The sequence below is a fragment of the Glycine max genome, chromosome 9, assembly GCF_000004515.6.
Source record: "Glycine max cultivar Williams 82 chromosome 9, Glycine_max_v4.0, whole genome shotgun sequence".
Taxonomy (NCBI): domain Eukaryota; kingdom Viridiplantae; phylum Streptophyta; class Magnoliopsida; order Fabales; family Fabaceae; genus Glycine; species Glycine max.
Window position 1 is genome coordinate 794,943 of NC_038245.2, and position 26,487 is coordinate 821,429.

General features: G+C 30.7%; 3 protein-coding genes across 6 annotated transcripts; 1 reads left to right on the top strand and 2 right to left on the bottom strand.

The window, feature by feature from the left end:
- Window positions 1-245: 245 nt before the first annotated feature.
- On the bottom strand, window positions 246-2,326 carry LOC102664061 (uncharacterized). Its single transcript, XM_041005319.1, has 5 exons — window positions 1,777-2,326; window positions 1,121-1,232; window positions 934-1,015; window positions 766-817; window positions 246-693 (listed from the first exon to the last, which is right to left on the bottom strand). The coding sequence occupies exons 1-5, from the start codon at window positions 2,167-2,169 to the stop codon at window positions 544-546; spliced, it is 789 nt and encodes a 262-aa protein (XP_040861253.1). The 5' UTR covers window positions 2,170-2,326; the 3' UTR covers window positions 246-543.
- A 13,678-nt stretch (window positions 2,327-16,004) lies between these two features.
- Window positions 16,005-18,273, top strand: LOC100783793 (uncharacterized). 2 transcript variants are annotated; one of them, NM_001254277.2, is made up of 2 exons: window positions 16,005-16,126; window positions 17,343-18,273. In NM_001254277.2, exons 1-2 carry the CDS (start codon window positions 16,112-16,114, stop codon window positions 17,850-17,852), a joined length of 525 nt encoding a protein of 174 aa, NP_001241206.1. In that variant the 5' UTR covers window positions 16,005-16,111; the 3' UTR covers window positions 17,853-18,273. The 2 variants fall into 2 exon arrangements, with proteins under 2 accessions (NP_001241206.1, XP_014635049.1); XM_014779563.3 differs by having other exon boundaries at window positions 16,006-16,126; window positions 17,291-18,247.
- A 4,813-nt stretch (window positions 18,274-23,086) lies between these two features.
- On the bottom strand, window positions 23,087-26,275 carry LOC100812846 (F-box protein CPR1). Of its 3 annotated transcripts, XR_005886472.1 has the most exons (4): window positions 24,767-26,275; window positions 23,936-24,073; window positions 23,441-23,764; window positions 23,087-23,350 (listed from the first exon to the last, which is right to left on the bottom strand). XR_005886472.1 is itself a non-coding variant. In XM_003534684.5 (2 exons), the coding sequence occupies exons 1-2, from the start codon at window positions 25,903-25,905 to the stop codon at window positions 24,034-24,036; spliced, it is 1,179 nt and encodes a 392-aa protein (XP_003534732.1). In that variant the 5' UTR covers window positions 25,906-26,275; the 3' UTR covers window positions 23,358-24,033. The 3 variants fall into 3 exon arrangements, 1 of the variants encoding a protein (XP_003534732.1); XR_415810.4 differs by lacking the exon at window positions 23,087-23,350 and having other exon boundaries at window positions 23,358-23,764; XM_003534684.5 differs by lacking the exon at window positions 23,087-23,350 and having other exon boundaries at window positions 23,358-24,073.
- Between the last annotated feature and the right edge of the window lie 212 nt (window positions 26,276-26,487).

The following is a 26,487-nucleotide window of genomic DNA, read 5'->3' on the forward strand; positions in this document are numbered from 1 at the left end:
GAAAAATTTATCAACAGCGTCAGCTAAAACTGACACTAATTCAAACATTTTCTGAAATTAATGTGAGTGCGTTGCTCTAGCTGACGCTAAAGAGTCTATAGCAGTGGTCAAACTACTGTTTCTAACTAGCAACAAAATAGCGTCCATATGCTTAAAATTTATATGCCAAATACACTGGGAATGCATGTTTCTGTTTTACTAACAAATATGTTACTAAATGCTATTTAATTATCCATAGTTGCATCAACGTCAAGAAGTACATTAACATATTGTTCAATCTTGTTTGTCCTTGATGGATCAAAAGTATAAAAGGATTTAAATCCTTTCATATTTTTCTCTTATGTTACCAGAAAAAAGACACTAGTTTAATGGATTTTATACATATATTAGTTAATTGTTAGTGTCGTTCTATTCCTGTAACATCAAAGAAGGAATATAAGAGATCCAAATCTTGTCTAGAAGGCTACCTTGTTAAAACCAAACTGTTACTTTTTGCCACTAAAATTAATAAATTGACCATGGCATGATCCAAAAGACAGGTTTCTATAAAGCTAGTTTCATGAAGAATAAGAAAGCAGTTAGGGAAGACACAGCCAGCACAAGGTATAAAATTCTTTTAGCCTTATTCCCGAATTCTGACACCATAAATGAGGCTATCTTCTCCACGAATTCTCTAAGGCCTATTTTCATTTTCTGCATAAGATACACGAAAAGGGTAAGGCGATTTACACCAATATTCTAGTTTAAAAACTTGATGTTGCTTACCAGTCCGAAGGGTCTCAAGTGGAGCAGTGGTTCCATAAACGTCTCAATATTCCTGAATTAGACATAAATATGACACTATATATGAACTATGAGAAATATTTATTAGTAAATTCAGTATTGACAACTTTTCTCAATCTTTCTGAGTTTACGATCCAAGATTAAACAAACCTTATTACTGCCCTTCCGTGGTAAGTGTGGCTTATGTGTAAGCTGAAACCCTTCCAAAGGGGAAGGTGTATCTTGTCCCATTCTGCAATGTACAAATTGTAAGGACAGCTTCTTATTACACAAGTAGTTCATAGAAGCTAAGCATAACTAATTTCCTTGTTATGATCATGGCATGGAGGCTGCTTACCGAATTTCCACTGAAGACCAGCATTTACGCCTTCATGGGGAGTCGGTTTAAATATAATTTGAATGTTGTTTCCCAGTATACTTGTCAGATAAGAAAAGAATTCCAACACTTGCTGCAATGCAAGACAATATGAATTAGATATTTCATATTTCACATCTACATTTAAGGTCTTCTCTCCCTTGACTTTGGCCTTGTTTTGATGGCAAACTATAATAGTGGTTTTGGATAAGCATTTATAGATATTTAAAATGGTTTTAAGCATTATTTTAGTGTGTGTTTTATTCATGAATAAATAATGTACGCATTCATATTCATAATATAAAAATTTAACAATAATTTATTTAATTATAAATTAAATTTATATATGATAAATTTATTAATTTTTATAACAACTAATTTAAAATACATTTTGATTTATTAAAATTGATTAAGAAATATAAAATAAAGAAAGAAAAACATTATTTATAATGTGAATAAATTTTAATCAATAAGATGACATGTATTTAAAAGAGTGTGTTTTTAACATATATCATGACTTCATGAGTAGAAAATATCTTAAACAATTACTTAAATTGCTTGAATATTCTTATCCAAACAATGAACTTAATCCTAAGAAACGGAAAATTAAGCCTACCTAAACAGGGAGGAAAAGATACCGTTCTTCCTTGGAAGGTTTCGAAGAATGAGAGGAAATTGCTCACACGTCGGCGTTCATCTGCAGATAATTCGTGTATTTTTTTGTTCTTGAAGGCAGAGTACAGTTTCATTACTGAGTCAAGGCCATGATGACCATCTTCTCCTTCTGATTCTGAGTTATTACCATCAAAGGCAATCAGGGATAGGCCTCTCTGCTTCTCATAATACAAGCTCCTATGCATCGAGGATTGGTATGAAAATAAAGATAGGGTATTGCTACGTGCACGAACTTTTCTTGTTATGTTTCTAGGAATGGAAATATTACAAGAATTATAGGTAGTAGAAAAGGACAGTGGAAAAAATGAGGTAATTCTTTTGCATTTTATGGGACCAGTGATAGAAAAGGATGCCATAGAAGATGGAACAATCTCAAGTTTTCAACATGAGGGGAAAAAAAAAGCAGTTCAATTCCGCATCTTCTGATGAAAAGAGATAGAAAACTATATTGTTTATAGAAGATGGAAAAACATGCTTAAAACCAAAGGCAAGGTTTAACATTTGATGATATGAAATGGGGTAAAGTAATTGATCCATGCTTCAACCGCAAAGCTAGGTATCACGAAGTCTTGTGCTATTATCCACGATTTCAATCGTGTATTAAGAGGTGATAGGAATAAATATTAGCTATACAGGATTAAACTCGTTTTAGTTTTATATTAATTTATAATTATATAATATCTCATTCATATTTCAAAATAAATATAATATATTTTTTAAATATACTAAAATATAAATTATTTAAATTTTTTTATTGTTAAATTTTGATAAAATTTGACAAAATAATTAAATTATAAATTCATGTTTTACTTTAAGTTATATCCATTAGATTATCAAATAACTTGGTTAGAAAAAAATGTGATCTTACTCTTTTTCAATTAAATTGTTGTATTTGTTCCATAATTCTCTCAAATAAAATTATCCACACACATAAACGATCATAAAGAATAGTAATAAACATAAGAATTTAGTGTAATTTGATACCTCTTGTCTGCCTATATCCATGTAACCCTCTCAACCCTATTTTATTATCACAAAAATAATTATAAAATTATAACTCACTCTAAATTATGTATTACTCTACAAAGTCGACTATCCCACTTAATATTTATAAGAAATGATAACACTCTTCTGACACATCCTCTTTTTAATATGTGTCTTATACATTAATTCTCTTCTATATTTATAGTAAATTGTCACTAATTATAATAAATCAATTTTTTTGAAAGTTTAAACAAAAATAACTTTCAATGCATTTATTCAAATAATCTTCATCTAGTAAAATGTAATTTTTTACTTTGTATTTAAACCACTAAATTTTAATGGTAAAAATTTAATTCTCATTATTATACATGTATCTTATCTTTTTACTTTGGAATTTTACAGTATTATACCTATATAGAACCTTGAATGTTTATGCTAACATTACAGGCGTAAGGATAATTGCAAGACGTTCTGTGCTTTCTTATTTAGTTGAAGTACGTGGCTTGAGGAGTTTGTGCCAAGTAGCTCTCCAAAAGAAAAGTTTAGGTATCTTCATTTTCGAAATAACCTTTTCCTTGGCAAAATTGGATTGTCTGATCCATGTCTAATAGTTTACAGTCAGCCTAATTTTTAACGAGAATACTATAGGTATAGCAAGAACCATCCCAAAGCGAAACACCCTCCGTGTTTTGAGGTGACAAAATATGTGGATATTTGAACACTAATGCTATGTTTGATACAGAAGAGAAAAATATTTGAAATAAACTCTTTCTGAACACATTTAAAGATATGTGAAAATATTTGAAAAATAAAATGGAAAGTAAAGATATTTTGTTGAAGAAAATTAAATATAAAGAAATGAAAAAGAAAACAGAAGATGGCTATAAATAAGTCAGTGAGTCCCACTAATTTTAAAAGTTATTTCCCTTCTCAATCACTTGCACTAAATACCAACCCAACACTAATACCTGTCTGTTGTAAATTGTTTGTCTCCGTAAAAATAAACACAGCATAAATATATATTTACATAATACTTATTTTTACCTACTTATTTCTTTTCTAATTATTTGTCTTCTATTTCTATCGATTTTTTTTTCTTCTCACAATGATACAGAGTATAGATTGTAGATCCAAATCATGTTAAGGCCTTTTTAACCCAACTCGCGTAGGTTTATCTTTGGTGAAGTTCAAACCAATTCAGTTATGTCAACTGAAAAATAAAAATTCTAGCCGAACTTCATCAATTATTTCTGAGTTGAATAAAAGTATTACTTTTGGGCCAGGCCTAATAGAGATCGAAGCTCAAGGGAGTTACTTGGTTCCATTTCAATTGTTTTGGGCCCCTAACAAGTGGTTGGTCTTTTTTTTTTATTCCAAAATTATACTTCTTATGAAATTATGATTTCGTTATTCAACTATTTTCACACTCCCTTCAACATAACAGAACCTTGATGTTGTTGTATAATATACAATGAAAAATGAAAAATTGATTTTATTGTATTTTTTTTTTGTCACCACAGACATAACAATATAATCAGGATTTCAATGTTTTCTTTTGCACCCCTTTAATACAACGAGATCACAATTTTATTATGTTATTTTTCTAGAACCACAACAAAATCATAATTTTGTTGTTTTTTTCTTAACCCAAAAAATAGGTAACATAATCACAATTCTGTTGTATTAGAATACACAATGGAATCGAGATTTCGTTGTAGATACATTTATAACAAAATCATGATTTTGTTAAGCATGAATTTGCAACAACAAAAAATATCTTAGAGGAGTTGGGAAGAGAGGGAGAAGGGTTGAGTGTGGTTGGGAAATAAAGGAGGAGGGTTGGGAAGAAGAGGCAGAGAGAAGAGGTTGGAGAGTAGAGGGGGTGGGGGAGACGGAAGAGCAAGAGGTGGGAAAATTCAAATCGGGGGCATACTAGATTTTTTCCCTCTAAGTAAGGTCCAAGAATGATTAGAATAGGGACCAATACAAACACCCGAAGCTCAAACTAGGTTGGCCCAAATCCAGGAGGATAGCGTGTTTTATCTTTGTTGAAGGTTTAAACTAGGGAAGCTCCATGCGTTTTGGTGAATCATATTTTCGGCCAAAAGTTCCTATAATAGGTGATTAAAGGTTCAAAGTTTTATTTTGTGGAAAAGTACCGTCTTCATTTCAATAAGAGAAATATTTGGGTGTGTGTGACATGGTTTAGCTACCTACTTTATTTCTAACCTTTTACAATCAATATTTGAAAACACACAAAAAAAAATCAAATTTATCTTTTAACAAAGTTAATATCAAAACTAGATTCGAGATATTTAAAATTTATAAATCTACTTTCAAAATGTATCAATAATTACAAATAGGATAAAATATGTTTTCATCCATAAACTTTTTTAAATTTTTTATTTTCGTTTCTAAACTTTTCGGCGATTGGTCATAGTCCTTAAATTTTTCTTTTGCTCATTATTTTAGCATTTGGCCCGGTCAAGTCGACCCATTGACCCAAGAACTAGGTCCTCAATTGATCCAAGTCACTTATTGGACCGATTCTACATATGATCTGATGCGACTCAATCTAACTTGACGTGACCCAATCTCTAATCGGCCACTTGATGACCCAGTTGACTCAATGAGTCATATTTTTTTTCTTACCGTTGAACAACGTCACTCATATTAGAAAAATAAAATTATATCTTACACTTGTACTTTTTATAGATTTGCTTATATTTTTTACCAATCATAATCACATCTTGAAATTTGAGATGATAAAGGTGTTATCATTTTCAATTTTCTTTTGACTAATTTGTGTATTAGATTATGTTTGTCATTGTACAACAATTATATATATTTTAAATTCTAACTTAAGTTTGTTTATATATACCGAATTCTAAAAAAATATGTTGCATGCTCAAAATTTTAATCAAGTTTATAACTTTGCTTCTAAATATGTTAAATTTTATTAAATTTTAAATCTTAAATATACAAATTGACATGTAATTAAACCTATTTTTTTTAATATAGATCGGATCATACTAATCAACTGATGTTAAATTTTATGTTCTTCAACCGAGTCGATAACCGGTCTAAGTCTAATAACACTAGTTTAAATGATTATTAATTGGAGCATTATAATTTTTTTTGCAATTTTTAGAAATTATTATGTTAAATTTTATGAAAAATGTTAAAACAGTTTTTTGGGGATTTTCTTTTTCAAAAATCCCAATAACTGTCGTAAACTTCTTCTTTTTTAACTTAAAAAAAAAATATCTTTGAATTAAATAATAGAGGGAAGTGTTAATTTATAAGAAATGAATATAGTGTTGTAAACAGTAAACGTAATACAAGAAATCAAGAATTAATGGTGCATCCTAAGAACTAGAAGCATATCTATGCACTGAATGACGATCTATCAATCGCGTGATCAATTGAAACGGATCGTTCTAGAATAATTAGAAGTCTCGGGTTCAAATTTTAAATATGCAACACTGCATTAAATACAATCGACTCAAGGAGAAACAAAAGATATTTTTGGTCTATTAAAAAACTGAATGAAAAAAAATATGAAAACACGTCTAGCTATTATCCGTCTCCCATGTAATTAGTAAAATTATCTACTGGAAATGTAGGATATACAAATGAAATAAATGCCAAAGGCTCAAAGAAGGATTGGTATTGACCATGAAATATCAAAATCACACGAGCTGTTTTTTCTCCTTCGATAATGGATGGCTAATGTTTCCATGTAGCTTATGTTAGGTTTTTCTATATATATAACCATATATTTTTGTGTGTAGTATCTTTCTCTTCAACTACTATTGAGTTGAGAGCTCAGGGATTTTTAAGTACATACTCCCAGCGTGTTTGTGTCAATCTTGTTGTATTTTATGCACGTTTCACCAAAAGAAATAATTTACAGTATAGTTTTTTTTTCATAATTGAACATATACTTTATGTGGTCTTATTAGTATGTATTGGATGTGAGTCCAAACACACTTCAAAGTATGATTAATCCTCGACTTCACGTTGTCGTGTTTCTAAGAAAATTAAAAAATACACACAGATAAAATAAACACAAACAAGCATATGGGTATTTGCTATTAAATGTCAAAATCACAGTTCAAAATACGATTGATCCAAATTTGCGGATTTTTAAGAAAATTCGATATTTCACCAATAAATTTCCACTCTAACTTGTAATCGTTGAGTGTTACCAAATCTTGAGCAGCATGCTGAAGCAGGGATTGGGGGAAGCTGGTTGTTGAGCACTTCATGGAATGCACGGTACACAGAACAGCAGGATATATACATTATATACTCAAACTATTGCTGTTGGAACTTTACCATCCACCGTACTCGAAGATATTGTTCATATGTTGCTGAGTGTTAGGGGATCATCAATTTCATATATTATCCCATTATTTTAGAAACCGTAAAAGCATTATTTTAGATTAGGTTATGTCCATAAAAATTAAAGCATGAGAGATTTCCCATTATATTTTGAACCTTTTACTCATGCTATGTTCGAACTATCCCCTTCTCTTTTTTTGGTATAGACAAATAAGTATTTTTCATTGCAGATAATTCTACTCAAAGCTTCATGGGTAGGATCATCGGCAAAGCTCTCCCTCTAGACAGGAGTATTAAGTTGGAACTGATAACTTTTGATTAAACTTAAACACTCTCGTGTCAGTTTGGAACTATCCCATTTGTTTCTATTGATTGGTTACCCAGAAATTTTTGTCAGAAGATTTATGATATATTCGTTTTGTTAACGCAAAAAATTGATTTGCAAGCTCCCGGAACAGACACACAATTATTTGCTTATAGATTATATCTAGTGCAACTTTCTTTCTTCCCCCGACGCGTATTTCCTCCCTCTCTTAACTAATAAACTAACCAACTTTTTTGTCTGTTTTTTGTTGTTTGTATGCATTCCAATAATATGTGATGGCAGCTGGCAATGCAATGCTGCTAAATGAAAAAAAACGTAATATACGCGGTTGGGAAGGAACCTGCGATCTAGATTGTTAAAGATTCAACCAACTATTTGGTTAAGGGTTGGGGAGTCAAGAGTCATAAGTCCAATATCTAATAGAAATTTAGATATAAAATCCATTACAATCATTCACGACAGTTAAAGTTATTAGAACATCACACTATCCCTGTCCCAACTTTCAAAAAGGGACCTAGTATATATGTTGCTAATTTGGGACACAAAACGATGAAGCAAATACATTATCGAAAAATAATAAAAGAAAGTTCCAAAAAGAAAGATCAGAGTGAAAACGATGTTGGCCAAGTTGTCGTTTTCCAAAATGAATCATGTCTCCCAAAAGCAACTTCGACAATGAGTCCCCCGGCTTGACTTTTCAAACTGAACGTCACAGTATTAATTCTACTGACTATTTCTTTTGTGAATCAATATCTCTAACACCACTCCAATAACACTGTTTTATCTTCATTGTATTATCTATCATATATACTCGCAAGTTTTCTTGATTAAAAGCATAACCTTTCACCTGTTTCAAGCGAGGATATGGCCATTCAAACAAACTTTCTTTTCTTCATCATTAAGAATGGGGTAAATAGTCATTTTTGTCTTTTAATGTGTAATTCAATGACAAATATGTCCCAGAAAAATAAAAATACAAAATTTAATCCTCAAAAATGTAAAAAGTGTGACAAATATATCCGACTGTTAATTTTTGTCCATCAGTATTAATAAAATAACTTACATGACATAAAGAGACAAATTTGTTAGTTAAATGCTTGTCAAAGTGATCATCTCTATTTTTTTTTTTTTGTAATTGAAGAAAAGTAAGAAGAATTCACCAAAATAATAAAAATTCACTTCCATTGGTAATATTTTATGCATGTCTCAACCATTGAAGAAGCTTAAAAATTATATAACTAAAACAGACACTTATCGGTGTGATGTAGTTCTCTCAAAATTTTGTTACAATAATTATAAATTTTTCAAAATTATAATAATTAGTCGCAATCTATTATTAACGTTCGGATATATTTATCATTTTTTTCGGGAACTAAATTTTGCATTTTCATCTTTGAGGCATTTGTGTTGACGAAATGTCAAAAAAATATTATATGACAAATATGTCTCTATGCTGGCAATTAGAAATGATCACATTGACAATCATTTTAGTGACAAATTCGTCCCTCTGTGTCACGTCAACTATTTTATTAATGATGATAGATGTAAGTTAACGGTCGGATGTATTTTTATCGTACTTTTTACATTTTTTTGGATTAAGTTTTGCATTTTTATCTTTCAGGGATACATTTGTCAGCAAGTTACACATTCAGAGATAAAAATGAGTATTTACCTTTAATTATTGTTTAAAAATAATGGAGTTGATTGAATCTACTCAAACAAAAGGAAGCATACTCCAATGGATCCACATGATCAACAAATAAAGACGTTATTTTCTCTTTAATAACATAAACGTGAAGTTTATTTAAAATGAGTTATTAGGATTTAAAGGATTTCAAACATACCAATACTATATAAAAGTATATAATACCACTTAGGGCACATCTCTAATTAATATAGAGTTGTTACCATAATCTATATAATATGTCATATATATATATCTTGCTTCCCTTCCCCTCTTCTTTTGGATTGTGTATACGAGAAAAAATTATACAAATACTAATAAAAAATGTAAAAAAAAATTGGTTTTTATGTTGATGTTTATTCAATTTTTTTTTGTAATGGATTATATTTTAAAATTTACTATTAATTAAAAAAATATTTATTAAAAGTTAGATGTTTAAATAATTATATAAAAAAATTGACCTCATTTAATACAAGCGTGGATCTATTCCTGATATGTAGCCACTAAAAACTTTAGGGAATCTCTAATAGAGATCCTATATTGATAAGAATAATATTAAACTGCTCAAGTATTATCTTTGTCATTTAAAAGCAACTTTTATCGAGTGCAAAGAAAACACCGGCATTACATAGAGTAATCGGTGTTTTTTACTTTTTACCTAGATTTTAAATTGTGCATTGTACAGGTTTGTTAAAATTACAAAATTTGATATTTTATTCAGTATTTTTTAAAATATATGTACATACATAAAAATATTAATTTTTACTGTTTAACAGTATTTTAAATATAATTGAACATATGATTACTTTTTAATTGAATAGATATTGTATTAAAAAATATTAAATTTATTATGATATGTTATTTTTCAAAGTAATAATATGTATAAAATATCTATATGAAATGTATAATGTTATAAATCATTTTAGTTTAATTGTGTATTTATAAAATCATTAATTTAATTATTATTGTTTTTATTGTTGCTATTATTTGTGAAATATATTTAATAATTAAATTAAAAATAAGGTCTATATATAAAAATATATATATGATAATTTATTTATTGATTTCTATGATTCATTATTAATTAAAAAATATATTATGAGTTATCTTAAATGTAACTGTATATTTATATCATTGTTACTTTTAATTACTATTTTTATGAAATATGTTTTAAAGTAATCAATTTTTAAAAATAAACATGAGTGACCATATGCTATTTAGGCTGAAATAGAATTATTTGGTCCATTATAGTATCTCTATTAGATCAAATTAAAGTAGTCATTTTTTATAATTTAATATACTAATTTGATTAACTTGATAGCAGATAGCAAGCTATGAGACATGTCATATCAAATAAACATTTAATTTTTTATGTCAATGAAAATTAACACTGCTAGTTACCAAAAACCAAAATAGATTGAGTGGACAAATTGGTCTAACAGAAACACTTTAATGGATTAAAGTAAAAAAAAAAATTGAACTTAAAATTTAAATAAAAAATCAAAATTCCATAATAAAAAAATGACTATTTAATATCAAAATAGTATAATAAAAAAGTACTGATGTGTCCAACTGAATTCTTCATTAAATACAACTTGATTCATTAAATTTAATTATATCCTATCAATAATTATTATAAAGTTGAAATTTTAATCATTTACTAACATTTCAGGTTAATAACGAATGATAAGAACTCATATCTCATAATAAAGTGATTTAAGATAAGATTAGAATTCTTATCGATCTTTAAACATGAAATAAATTATGTTAAAAAAAATATTTATTTTTTATACATTCAAAATTTCCAACAAAGATTTATTATTATTTTCGACCGAAAAACTTCATACTAACATCATGCTGAAAAAAATCTACTAACATTTCAAGTCTCTTTTATTATATATATTGATATATATATTGATGGGATTAACTTAACTTTATATATTAAAATATTTTACTGTTTTCTGCAAACATTATAAACTTATTGGCTAATAAGCCAACGTGGAAACACTTTATGTAAAACAATTTTGTTTAGACATACGAGTTATAATATGATAGTGATGTTTATATGTTTTCAATTTTCATACCATGAGCTATAAGGTTTAAATGTCAAGTATGTAAATGTTTATTAGTTGAATTGTATGACCTTTCATTTGACTAGTTTAAATTAAAATGTTTAAGATTAAACAAGACTTAGAGCAAAGCAAAGAGTCGTAACTTAAATAATTTGCCATCATATTTACTACTTTCATGTTTTTATATTTAAAGTCCTCAGTCATTTTACATTCACCACATTATAATGACCAACATAACCAGGAGCACCATATTTTGGCCGCACATCATAATTCATAATGACCAAAGTAAAAAAAGAGGATCACCATAAGTTTTCACGTTTGATTTTCTTCTCAAACGTATCATCCTTACTATTTTCCACTTTCTGCATGTTCTTCTTTGCCTTTGTTTCTTTTGCATCTAAAATCGTGGACTTCATATCCATTGCTACAAGCATATCTCCTTCATTTTTATCATCTCCAGCAGCCGAATCATTGCTCTTTTCATGAGAGAACTCTTATCCCATATCAAAACTTTGAGAAAAGAGACAAGAAATATACTATCGTATTGTAGCCACAAATCATAAAAATCAAAGTAAGAAACAGGAATGTACCATAAAAAAAAAAATCAAAGTATAAAAGAAGAATATCATAAAAAAAGAAGAAGCTATAATTGATTGAATATAAGATACAATAAAAGTATGTGAATGCTCTATTCTAGAGCTAACAACTATTTTCAAGAGGCCACTAACAACTAACTAATTTTTTTAACAAACTAACAATTCTTAACAGGTTTGATATATAAGAACTCTGTAAATAGCTATTTCCATTTTTTTCTGATTCAATATTCTACTTAATTTTCAATATGGAGAACATGTTACTGTCTCTGTATTTCAGTTTCCTCTTCCTTCTTATGTAAACATTAGATTTGGGAAATTTGACTTTCGAAAAGTAAGTATATAACGCAGCCGTGTGATCCATACATGGATCATGAATGTGATCTATCGTTCAATAACTCTATACTTAGCAGTAATTGTTTTTAATCATTTCTTGGCTTAACCATTTTAAAATATAATTTTGTATCATATCCATGTATTACAGAAGTTTACTTTATTGCCTACAACAACACTAGACTTGATGACATCGATGGGTATTAATTTGGTTAAAAGTAAGCCATCGTTAAGTATTAATGGCGGAACAGTTTTTACTTTATTTTTTTTAAAAATAAATTTTTTTTTCTCTCTTGTGTTTTTATTTCACAAAAATAGCCATTTTTTCACTAAAAAAAACCATGTATTGTACGGGTTCGAATGCTAATTAAATCATAAACCTGTTAGTTTTCTATTCTAATAATGCATGATCAGATATTTTTTCATAGAGTGATGCTGTATCAACGTGTATTTGGCCAATTTTCTTGCTCCGTGATTACAAAGGGGCAGAGGATTTCGAATTGGAAATCGACAAGTCGCTGTCTCAAACCAAACTAGGATTGACCGCAGCGCCAATTTCTGATTCGATGCCACGATGGAGATGTGACTGGGCAATTCCCATCCTTACATTAAGTAAAAAGTTTTATAAATTAATTAACAAAAAACTTATTTTAACTCATAAAAAATATTTTATTTTATTTTATTCCTCTAAAAGTATTTCTAGATAAGTTTAGCTATAGATGGCGTGCCGTTGTAGTGCATTAGTAACCAAATTATTAATAAATAAAGCGCAAGGTCACAAAATAGTTAGGCTTAAAAAAGAATAGAATATACGAGCATGATGCAGCAAGGGAATCTTGAGAGAGTAGGCTAGGCCCCACATGAGGTTGGCGATTATTGGTCCACATCATCAACGTTGGAATGATTCAGTCACCGAGCATTGCATGTTATGTTATCTGAGCCAAGACAGCAAAGCAAGAACATGAAAGCCATTCAAAGGTGTAATCCTAGTTAGCATTCACGTGGCATGTTCCTATTGGCCCAAGGTTAAGGTTATTGGCTACAAATCAAATCCATCATCAGTTTACGTTTCAGAATGTGTGCCGTCCATTTTTGGAGTGGGGACTCTCCACCGCCCCCTCCACTTTTCACCTAAACTTTGTCGCTTTACAGCCAATCCCTTCTTGCTTTGCTTTCTTGTGATAATAAGAACTCCTCAAGAAATGAATTCAGTACATCAACTTGTGTTATTATTAATTTTAAAAGTTAATTAATTCAACTCAGATTAGTTTATTTTCAATATTAGTGTCTTTTTAATATAATACAACAACGGTAGAATGTCGGAATGATGATTCATGTTTGAGTCATCATTTAAAACATTGCAAGAAATTTTGCCTACTCTCGACCAAATTGGTTGGTTAACCCAATAGCCCAATATACATACGATTCCTAGAAGTATTTTTATTTTTAGCAATTGTAATACAAACATCTTCCACAACGATTGATCTATTGTTTTCAGAGAGTAAGGCATCATGTTACTAAATAAAATTATATCGATAACAACGATCAAATTTAAGTAACTGAAAATAACAGCGCATAGAGAAAACGGGAGATGCGGGGGGAGGGGGAAGGTACGGAATTGATAAATTAGTGACACAAATTTGGCAGAAGCTAGGAAACAATTCTGCTTACGTTCAGAATTAGAATTAATATTATCTTGATACTATATATGAACATTATTATGAAGATCCACGATAATGTTTTATAATTTCATGATCAACATGATAGTGTCATTGCGCAAGAGAGCAATAAGAGGTGTATGGGTTAGAAAGAAATATAAATAAAGGACAAAAGTTAATTTTGTATTGTGAAAGATCGAATCACCTCACGCAATGCATCTCTTTGTAAAACTACAAAATAACATTACGTACATATGCCCACATTTACTAATGGTATATATTTTTTTTATTTTGTTATACAACTACAAAATCTATATATAATATAAGTAACTCAATTAACAATACAAGCTAAGCTGAGTTAATAAAAAAAGACTTAGGTTTAATTTCTAAATAATACATTTAAAAAAACAAGGAGATTTATATATAATTAAATTTCAAATTAAAAATTAATCTATGATGAAAATAAAAACTAGTGTATTTTAAATTAATTTTTATGCAATAATTTATGGGTAAAATGTTATCACAGAGTATTTTAAAACGTATATCTCATCCAAACGTATTGAAATATATGTTTGAACTTTGAAGAATACTGGACACACAAGTATTTTTCGTGTGGCAGAGGAAGAATGGTATGACGTGGAAAGCATAGCCATGTGGGGCCATGTGTGAAATTTTCATCTTTTGGAAAAGGAGGGTTTCCCAATGCAAATGGCCCGATTCAGGGAACCAAAAGTTGTCCACGCAATTAATTTCTTTCTTGCTATATTTTCTGATGTGGGCCCACCATTTTCATTTTGGGTTTTGGAGGTTAATGATGCCCATTGATGACGGGCCCCACATCCAGCACCGGCCTATTTCCTTTGTTGCCTTTCCATTTGCCATTTTTCCAAATTCCCAAATGGCCATTTAAAATTTTGCTTCATGCATAGCAAAAAGCTAATTATCTCACAAAACCTTAAATTTTGGCAAACAGCTTAACTTGACCATAACAGGGAAAAGGCATACTTATCTTTTCTTTAACATGTTACGGGCAACAAGCTTCCTCCACTTCATAATAATACCATGCCAGAGTTGCTATGTGCCCACTAATTTAATTACATTGAATTAGGAGAAAATATTACTTCAATCAGTACAACATCCATTAACCAAGGCCCCATTTTGTAGGTGCATAACAATGCTAATTATCTACAGAAGTGAAGTAATTAAATTCTCTCATGAGTGAGATGAGGCTCGTATGTGTTGTTATTGTCTTTGAAAATTATTGTATCTTTTGTTCATTTGTTTTCCATTATTTATGATTGCTCCAGTTTTGGGTGCCTAGCTGGCTAGCTTTTCGATCAAGGGAAAAGTTGGGTCGATTCTAAAGGGTAGAGGCGTAGAGCACATTTTTTAAGGTGCTACTATATTATTCTACAAAATGTTGAGAAATTATATCCACACATATTTTTTGTAGTTAAAAGAAAAAAAAAGATAAATGTAAAATAAAATAAGTGATATAATAAAAAATATAAATTAGAACAAAAGTACTGTAAAACATAAAGTTAAAGTAATATAAAACTCCGAAACATATAGAACCCCACTCGTACGAAGTACAAACGGGGTCCGTTAGTAGTCATCCTGTAAATTATTGTAATTTGAGTAAATATAATTTTAAAAAAATATAAAAGATACTAATTTGATTATTTAATAATAAATATATTGATAGAAAATACTATTTGATTTAAAATATTTAATGTGAAAATGTTTTTATTATCTGAACTGTCATAAAAAAATTTATTCAGCCCATTTAAAATTTTCATATTAAAATAATTTAAAAGGGTAATTTGGTTTCAAAAATACTAGCTAAAAGGATTTATATATATTATATTTAGTATAAAATAATAACATGAAAAATAGATTGGTTTCACTTCATTTCTATACTATACACGTACCCCAAATAATTGTATCGGTAAGGTATCATCTATATGTACATATTTTTTTATGTTATTATGCAGAGATAAAGAATCAAAAGGAAAAACATTGACAACTGGGCATACTGGTGTCTTTTATTTTCTGTCAGTGACATGAGCCGTCTCTGTTTGAGAAAGATTCTTCCAAGTGATCACAACACACACAAACTATTTCTCTCTTTGGAATTGCTTCTACTATTCATGACTCTGCACCTCTATATAAACCTCTCTCTCACCTTTCATCACACCACACTCATCACAACCACTCTTAATTTCTCTCTGCCTTGCTCATTTACACACCTCTCCAACCTTTCACTTTCAGCTTTATTTGAATCCCTCTCTCTCCTTTCCAAATGGCCAGCGTTGAGGTAATTCAAACACACAGTTAAAATTCGTTGTTTATAATTTTGCCTTTCTTTGTACATTTCTTTATTAGTCCACGTGTGTAGTAGTAGTAGTAGTTTATATGGTTCCTACATGCACACGGTGAAACTCAACACTTTAGTAACTGATCGAATATAACCGTTTCTTCATTTTCTTACTTTGCTTTTTATTCATTATTGATCAAAGAATCAGTTTGTTTTTTATTACGTGCGATCTAGCAAGTTATATTTACGTTGCATTTGCGATCGTACTAGCTAGTCTTATCCGCACTTTGATTTTAATTTCTTTTTTGGTTTTCCCGATCTATACTATCTTTGTTTTTGTTGCTGCGGTGTTTGATAACCATCATTATATACGAACCATAAATCATATATTATTGCGGTCAACCACTTAAAGTACACGAAATTTGAGGGGATCAACGAGTTTCATAGCTTTCTTGATCATTGGTCAATTGAATATGGATCACGAACCATTTTCCAGTTGATCAATATCTGAAATATTCATCGGTTTGTGGAATTGGATTACGATTAGCAGTTCTATGTGGACCTCGTTTTTTGTTCTTGTTTATATAATCACAGTTGCATCATCAGAAGCAAAAATGATTGATCAATTTATTACGTAAGCTTTTTTTCTTGTTTTTTTTCCCTCGCTAAATAGACTATCGTTAATTTCTTTAAACTCAAGAACTAACATACCCCAACTAGTTGTTGAAGCTAATTAACACCCCGTAACCACGTTGAACTTCATCAAGCTTATAACTGAAATGAAAAGGAAAATAATTAATTTGATCTATCGCCATTCACCAAGATGACACTTTAATTCATAGGTCCTATTACTTTCGTATTAGACAATTAACATTAATCTTATAAGTAATGAGTTTTGTACTACACTTCATTTTTCTTAACATATCTCATAAACACTGTTATTTCTCGTTATTTTTTATTCATTATCACATCATATCAATTATGGTAATTGTACTTTACTTTTCTTTCTTTTTATCTTTTTTTAAAATGTCAAATAGGTTTTCATTGGATGTTCAAAAATTATTTTACTTATCTTATAACAGATTGTGCTAGTGTTGATTATGTGATGTTTCACTTGTGTGTCTCTCCCGTCAAGTTATTTGCTTCTCATGTTTACAAATCCAGCTTTCTTAAGCTTGGCACGAGACTTTGTTAAATGAAATTAGAAATCTCCCAGGTTGCACATCAAACACCAACAACAGTTCCAGAAAATGAAACAACCGAGGTAATCAAGACCCAGGAAACAACCCCGGAACCAGTACCAGCCACTGAGGCTCCTGCAACAGAACAAGCAGCAGCTGAGGTTCCTGCTCAAGAAGAACAACAAGCAACTGAGGTTCCTGCCCCAGAATCAACCACCGAAGCACCAAAGGAAGAAACCACCGAAGCACCAACAACAGAAACAGTAGAAACAACAACTACAGAAGAAGCCAAGCCAGAGGAGCCTAAAGAAGTTGCAGTTGAGACCGAGGAGGTGGTGACAAAGGAGACAGAGGAAGAGAAGCCAGCAGCAGAAGAGAAATCAGAGGAGAAAACTGAAGAAGTGAAAGAAGAAGCAGAAGAGCCTAAAGAAACTACTGAAACAGAAACAGAATCAGCACCAGCAGCAACCACAGAGGAAGAGAACAAACCAGCTGAGACAGTGGAAGCCCCAGTAGAGGTTCCTGTTGAGAAAACTGAAGCTTAGACTTATGGACAGTGTGAGTGAGAAAAACAAGTTTAAAAATGGTCCTAGTTGTGGGGATCATTAGGTCTACCATTTTGCATGTCATGTTGAAAAGCTTTTTTTTTTATTTATTTCTTTAGTTTACTTTATTATTAATATATTATTATTATATGATGGTTAAGTCTTTGGTTGTATTATGGAGGGTATACCTACGTGTGAGCACAACACTTGGCTCCACATCAGCGTGCTTACCACGTGGTGACATGAGAAATTCTAGGAGTTGTGTATTGAAGTGAGCAAGCTGCTGCTGGTGCTGGAGTTTAGGGATGAGGGTTTATTTTATTGGCAGGGTTACATGAGTTTGTGATGATGTGTTATTGTGTTTCTTTAGGTTTGAATAAATGATATTTACTTTATAACTTGCTTAATTTCTTCCTCATTAAACTTCTAAAGTCTAATATTGCAAACTAATTATATCTGAATTTATATATCTTTTATCAATTCGTGTTATATATATATATATATATAAAAATTAGACCAAATTATTATATTATGTTCGTCAAGTTTTCTAATTATATATATAATCACAAAAGTAAATGTATCCAGCGATGGATTTATAGCCATGGAAGTAAGGGCAATTACCCCACTAAAATTTTATCTTTTCTTATTCTGATTGCTATTTGTTATATCTAATATTATTATATATATTCATATTCATTTTATTTTACTGGACAACTTCATTTTTGAAAGTTACCTTTAAATCTTTCTTTTATAATAATGCACTTCATTTTTGTACTAAAAAATTACTTCTATTATTCTATGCTTATTAGAGATATTATAATTTAGTGTATTTTAATGTTTTTTTATAGTTTTTGTGTGTTTTTATTTTAGTTTTGGATTCTTTTAATCTTGTATTTAACATTTTGTGTTTGTATATCCATTATCAATCCAACCCTTTATGCCTTTTACATTTTATATTAAAATATGGAAAAGGTCCATTCAACGCCAGTAAAATGAATTTTCAAACACATTCATAATTGTTCATGCATTTGTTTTCATTATTATTTTATATTTAGTACAAAATTGTAAAATTAGTACATAACACTTAAATATTTGAATTATAATCTTTATTGGATATATCTTCAAACTTAATAAATAATAAAGTAATATAACAATTAGACCACAAAAAAACTAATAATTAAAAACATTAAGAAGATATTATTACGAAACTCCATGACCTATTCATCACTTTTGTTGCTCAATATTTTTTTTATTTTTTTATGCTATGAATATCATCAAGAATTTGATGCGAAACCATGATAAAAATATTAAATTTGCAAAGAGCTGTGATAAAAATATTTAAGGATATTATATTATATTATTAACCTTGTCAATTTATATGTATATTATCACCCCGACAACTTAAATTCTCTGGATCCGTCCTGAATATATCTATTTAAAATTATATGATACATATTCTTAAAAAATGTATTATCATTTGAGTATAAAACTTGACGGTAGAGATATCAAGAACTTATGCAAGCTTTTACCATATAAATGTTCTATGGCAATGGCTTAGGATTTTTAAAACTGCAAAATTATGCCTTATAATATTTTTTTAATAGAAAGAATATCATTTTCTTAATCAGAAAACAATTGTTAGAAGAAACAATTCTATCTAAGCGCTCAAACTAATGATAATCATTAACACAATTTGAGCAAATTACACCCATCACTCCTATATATATTTTGGGCTTATTACACTCACCATCATCTTTGTTGGATTCTTACACAAGCCTTCCTAATTTTAGTAACTTTGTTACACAAGCATATCCTACGCTGTAATCGTATTACTTCCGTTAAGCCCAAATCGTCATGTGCAATGAAAAAGTTGGACACAATTGTCCCCGTCTTCTTCACAATTGCAAATCTGGAGAAAACCTAATAGATCTGAACGGCAAATGCAGAAAGAGTTATCGCGACAGCCTCGATTTCGGACCATTAATGCAGTTTTACTTCCCCTCCAATAAAGTCGCAAGGTTGGATTAGGAACACATCTTTTTTTTTTTTTTTTAATATGCTGGATGAAGTTGTGTCATTTGTGTGTGTGTTTATTGCTGAAGTTGAAGAACTGTGATGATTATTTCGAGCTTTTAGATGCGTCTACCATTGAAGGTGGAGTCCGTGGGGTGAGTGTGGTGGAGAGAGGACAGAACTATTTCGTTATTTTTCTTTTATTTTTAATTGTTTGAAAAATAAATTTGGGGGGTAAAGATATTTTTTAAACCAATTGATTTGATTTGCTTGTTATTGGTTTGTGAACGCCATAATTCTGTTAACATTTATATTATTTAGTGTTATATATTTTTGTGAGTATAACTTGAGTCTCGGTTATATATATATATAGGAAACTTATATCATATATATTATTTTTTTAAATGACTTTGTAAAGATATATTTAATTTAAAATAGATGAAATTTTAAGGATTTTTATTATAGAAATTTTATGGTATATATTGTTATCAATAATTTTTTAATGTAATTTTATTTAAAATATGAAAATAAAATATATAAATTTTAATGAAATAATATTTTAATAAAAATTATAAAAATCAAATCCAACTAAACTAATGTGCAGAATATTAATTTGATTTTATTTTAAATGAAAATCAAACAAAATCCAACTACATATATTTTTTAAACCTCTCAGACATTTCTACTTCTTAGCTCTTATTTAGCTGTGGCCACAAAGTCGAAAGCCGTGTGTACTAAACATTGATTGAGTGTTAAAGTAACTGTTTTGGTTAAGTTGCCTTTTGGAAGCGATCAAATTATTTATATATGATGGATGAAGATATTTCCCAGTGAGACGACCGTTGCACGAAACAAGACTATGAAGACATTTTCTATCATCTTTTCTTTTATTTTATTAACTCTTCGTTAAACCCATTAACATAGTTTTTTTTTTTTTTTTGCAAATAGTAATTGGATAACAAGAGAAAGAATATCTAAACTTCTTTTACGAGATAGTTAAACTATTTTTTTTTACATGATAGTTAAACTATTTTAAATTCATGTTTTTAAAAATAACAAGGGATAATAATTGTTTTAAATTAAGTGAGGTATTTTTTTTAATTAAAGTTGAATAATTGTTTATTAATAAAGTATGAATATACAACTGACTATAATGATAAAATGAAAGAGTTTAAATGTTATGCACGTATAATATAGAAAGATTATTATACTGTTAATTAATAAAAAAATTGTGAGATATGATTTTTAATATAATTATTCTAAAAATCAACGCATAACAATTTTTTTATTGGATGAAAATATAAAAACTCGTTATACTAGCAGTGCATTTACTATTCACTCGTACTTTAATTGCTAAAAAATGATAATGCCTTAAACAACTCTATTTTTTTATGATTGAAAAAAACAACTGTATTTAAGAGAATACGAGTGGAGTGAAAGTTTATATTATATTATAAAAAATCAAATAAAATATTAGAGTAGTACTTGTTTTTGCTCCTAAACAAAAGACATTTAAGTATTTTTTTTTTTTTGTGAATAAGACATTTAAGTAGTATCTGTTTTCTTTTTTTAAGCCAATCTATTTTCTATTTTGAAGACACGGGTAATTATACAGCTTTTTATTGGAGCACTAATTGACCAACGGAAATTTGTGAAAAACATTTACTTCATATGCATTTTCATACAGAAAAACATTGTCACTTGTTTCATACACATTCAGCCAAGAGAGAAAATGCTTGAAAATCTCTGTACTTTGGTGGAAGAATAACACAAATAGTAAGTATACATCTTTCATATGGTCATTTAAGATATGCTTTTTCCAACCTAGAGCATCTCTCCCATTCGGTTCATACCCTATCGAAAGATTATGTCGATTGAAGTCTCCTTTCACATTTCTTCATCTTAACTACCACACTCCTCTTATAGATGAAAATTACAGTGTTTTTTCTTCCTCTAATTTTGGATCTTCAATGGTGGAATTGTATTTATCTGATATTTTTAGTACCACCAACAATACAGCAAGATCAATCAAGGGAATGAAGGGATATATTTTAGGGGAATGCTAACAACACATTTAAAAAAAATATATATCAATATTGTTTCCGCCGTCATGAAAAAAAAAAGAGAGAGAAAATAAAAAAGTTAAAGTTAGATGATAGAGAGATAAAGAAAATATAATGATAAAGAATCAAAACTCCTCTTTAATACAATTCTTTTAACATATTTTATTATTATTTAAAAATTATTGAAAACTACAAAAAAAATCATGATAAAGACCAATTAAATGATAAGTATGACCCCAATAAAAAAAAACAAATAACAAAAAGTTGTTAAATTTTAGTGGCATCAAGTTTGAATAGTACAAAATGTGGCTCCATTTACTGTTTGTTTAGGCAGATCATTAAAAGACCTGATTAGAAACTAAGCATAAACAAAATCATTCAGTATGAAACACTGAAAACTCCATTAATAATTAAAGAAAAAATAGTTAAATTTGTTCCTAAAAGCGTGATATGATGATAAATTGATCTCTAAAAAATGAAAAATACAAATTTAATCATTGAATGTGTAAAAAATGTGACAAATTAATCTTATTATTAAATTTGTGAGACTATTTTATTATTAAATTATAATATTTAATGATCAATTTAACAATAAATTATATTTTTCAACGTTTAATTTGACATTAAATTACAAATTTAGGATCAATTTATCATTAAATTATTCGTACAATAATTTGTTGCTATTTTTACACATTTACTAAATTTAAATTTTTCATCATTCAAGGACCAATTTATTAATACCTCCCACTTTAAAAGCAAATTTGACTATTTACACATAATTAAATTCGTTAAGTATGAAGAAATTTTATTTTTCTTCCTTAAGAAAATTGTAACCATTGGAAGTTACTACTGTATGTGTCTCATTGATACATTCAGATAGATCCATGAGGTAAAATTCCTCTTGGTCCCGGAGGATTCAGGAATTCAGAAGAATTTCAATAACTAACAATTGCCTACTGCATCCAGCTTCTAAATTGAACGTCACACATTACATAAACGAATTGATGGTTAGGCACTAGACATCAAAACGTTACGTTAATACACTATCGGTAATTTCGTATAAAAAGTTGACATGAATTTAGAAATAAAATACACTATCAGAAAGCTAAGTGCATCTTCATAACAAATTCTCCCATGCAAATCACTGCACCCTCTCTATGTCAGATGACCAAAATTCACGAAAAATCGTATTGAACATATTGTGAAAGCATACATACAAGCACTAAATAAGCGTTAGTGAAATTCACTTGAGCAACAAAAGATTAACATCCTAAAACAACAAGTACCCGAAGGACAAGGCCAGTACTAGAAAGCACTTCTTCAACTTAGTTTCATCCAAAGGACAAAAAGCCTAGTGCCAAATCTTTCGTTAAGTTAATTTGTCAACATTTCAAGTTTCAGCACTCAATCTGGAAATTCCACCTACCAATAAACCAAAACAACATGTCAAGTTAACTGCAAAAGTTTAATTACAATTTGCTCTGGTACAACCGGATCAACAAACGTACATACATAATCAGGGAGGCAATCCAAGCTTCAACACTTCTTTACAACAAAACCATGTAGGCCATTTTTTTTTCTATTGCAGAAAGCAGGTGTGTTACGGGATCTTAGTAATTAGAGACTGTTAATAAGAGAGGAAAGAAGCATTTGTATATTTGGTATCTGTTTTTCAGTCATTGTTTTCTTCATCTTCAACATTCTGAACTCCAGCCCTTTCTTCACCTTCATCGCTAAGAAAACAGAATGTCCAAAAAACTATACACGGAAAAAGTCTTATCTAAACAGGCAAAAGGGTGTCTCTGTTCCAGCTCCTGATCAACAATTTAACTCATCCTGTGAACCAGCACCACGAATTTCATCATCAGAGTCAGATAACTCAGGAAGCAACCAGTAAGAGTATGTTTGTTTCAGAATTCGTGGCACACATCCCAAAGTAAAATACCTAGCTATATTAATTTAAGTGTACATTACAGACATTGTGTAACGAAAGCAACATTTTCTTACTTTTCCTCAACCTCCCTTTGGCTCGAATCAACTTCTAAACAAACACGCCGAGCCAGTTTCAGCCACCCCCATGTACCACCGCTTCTTCGTTGAATTCCTCATAGTGTCAATTTGAAACCCTGGGACAGGAAGTCATCCCTGGAAAAATTTGAATTCCGTAGAAGTAAGCTTAATCAGACTAAGGCGTTGAAAGATCAATTTGGCACAGCAATTTTCAAGAAATTAATCAATGTTTAATTTCCATGCATTGTCAGTGTAAAAGCTTATACATGATCAATCATGGAAAGTGTAACCTAGGGACGTTTGTTTCACGGAATAATATTGTATAATTATATGATTAGGAATATTTAAAAATGTGTTTGATTATATTTTAAATTTCAAAATAATTTAAATAAAAATGAAAGTTAGATGTGTATTAGAAAACAACTTTCCATATTCCCGTGGGAATATCACATTCTCATCCCTCTTCAGGGGAATAAAAAAAGAAAGTTATGACATTCTCACAGATGAACAATATGTGGGAATAACTTTAAACAAACATGGGAATGTTATACTCCATGAGTATATTTTCCGAAATAGACTTTAAATCCGTGAAACAAACTTACCATTACCATACACGTTAGTCTGTAATTAAATGTTAATGTAAAATCTTCACCGATGCATATACTATTCAGCAGAGTATAGATAAATTTGAAGCAATTATGTAGAGGGCAGAGTATAGAAACGAGTTGAATATCATTGAAATGATCGAAGATCGATTATTCCTCATGGTTTGTTTGTTTTGTGAAGGAAGGACACAGAATGAAATGAGGCATGTGAATAAGTAAGTACCTGCGACGTTGGCAGCCTAAAGTCGGCGACTTGCGACAAATTTGACGAGGTAAGAAATAGGGTGTGACGAGAGTTCCCAAACAAATCATGGCTTCGTTCAAATTAGGCAAACCCTGAATTCTAACAAGGGTAACCTCTTTCTTTCCCAGGTCATACCAACACAGCCTCTTCCGGTCGTGTTCCAACAGAACCTTATTCCCATCGCTCGAGTATCCCAAGGGCCTCAAGCACTTGAACGATCTCAACTCACGCGACTCCTCCAGCGTGAACAGCTTGCACCAGCTGTCACCACGGTTATACTCTCTCATCACCCAAACATCCATTTTTGAATTGTGAAAATTCACAGTCATGCAGAGGGAATCGCCTAATAGTGCCACGTCGATCTCGAACCCTCCGCCGACTCCTCCGGTGTCGGGAAGGGGGAGCTCGGTGAAGATCTCGTGGGTTAGATCGAAGGCGACGATGAGATCGGGCTGGTCGGGTTCGAGTTTGCGCGTGACGACCCAGTGGAGGGAGTTACCGACGAAGACGCCCATGGTGCGCGCGCAGCAGAGAGCGTAGGGCATGCTGGGGAGTGTCTTCCACGCGTTGGCGCGGAGCGTGTAGAGCTTGACCTGGGAGTCGAAGGAGCGGTCCTGCAAGTCGACGAAGTAAGAGATGCGGACGAGCTTGTAGTCGGGACTTGTATGGTCGAAGCCGAAGCCGTAGACGCGGGCGGCGAAGAGAGTGGTGTCGGGGTGGAGGCGGCGGCGGGGGAGGGGCAAAGAGGGAAGAATACGGTGCTGGCGGAGGGAGGGGTTCCAAAAGGCGATGTCGTCGGCGACGTTGGATATACAGAGGAGTCCGTTGCAGGAACCGAGAAGAGTGATGTTGTTGCTGTAACACATAAGAGGGTGGTTAAGAAAAAGGGGAGGGTCTAGGGTTGGGAAATTTGTCTGGTATAGATCAGAGTCGAGGCGGAGGATGAGGGTGGTGTTGGAGGTTAAGCTCAGGGATCTGCTGAGATGGACCGAGTTGAAGTGCTGGCTGTCGATTAGTGACTTCCATGACTTTGAGGTTGACCGGAATCGGAGTAGGGATTTCGCCGGTAACCGGGAGAGGATGTCGGTTACCACTTCTCGCGGAAGATGATCCGACATCAGAACAAGAAGAGCTTTCTCTCTCGCTGCTCTGCCACACGATCACTTTGGCTTTGCTCATACACTCATATCCAATTTCACTCGTCGTGTTACATGGGTTATGTAAAATCATATAACTACTATCAAACTTCAAAAATTTTAGTTATTACAAAGAGTCTTGTCCATGAATTTCCTCACTTTGGCCTTTTCTTCCCGGAGAATCTTCTCTATGTTACGTGTGCTAACTCTAACTCAACTCACCAATTAATTGGCCTTTGGGACATTGGACAGCGTATCTTTAAGTTAAAGTGTGGTGCTAAATTCTTTATAACTCTAATTATAATTTATATGATTAAAAAGTAAAAAAAAAAAAAAAAAAAAAAAAAAAAAAAAAAAGAAGAAGAAGAGAGAAATTCTTTAATGAAAGTACGGTTTATAAACAAGTTAGGTTAATCTAATTAAGAAACAAATAATGAAAGTAAATGTGATGTGCATTCTGTTTATGGAAGTGGGTCCTGAAATCCTAAATCAGATGTTGACTTCCTAGCTTAGTTCTTACGTTGGGGACCGGAAGTGCGTATCTACTGGACAACCAGCATTAAA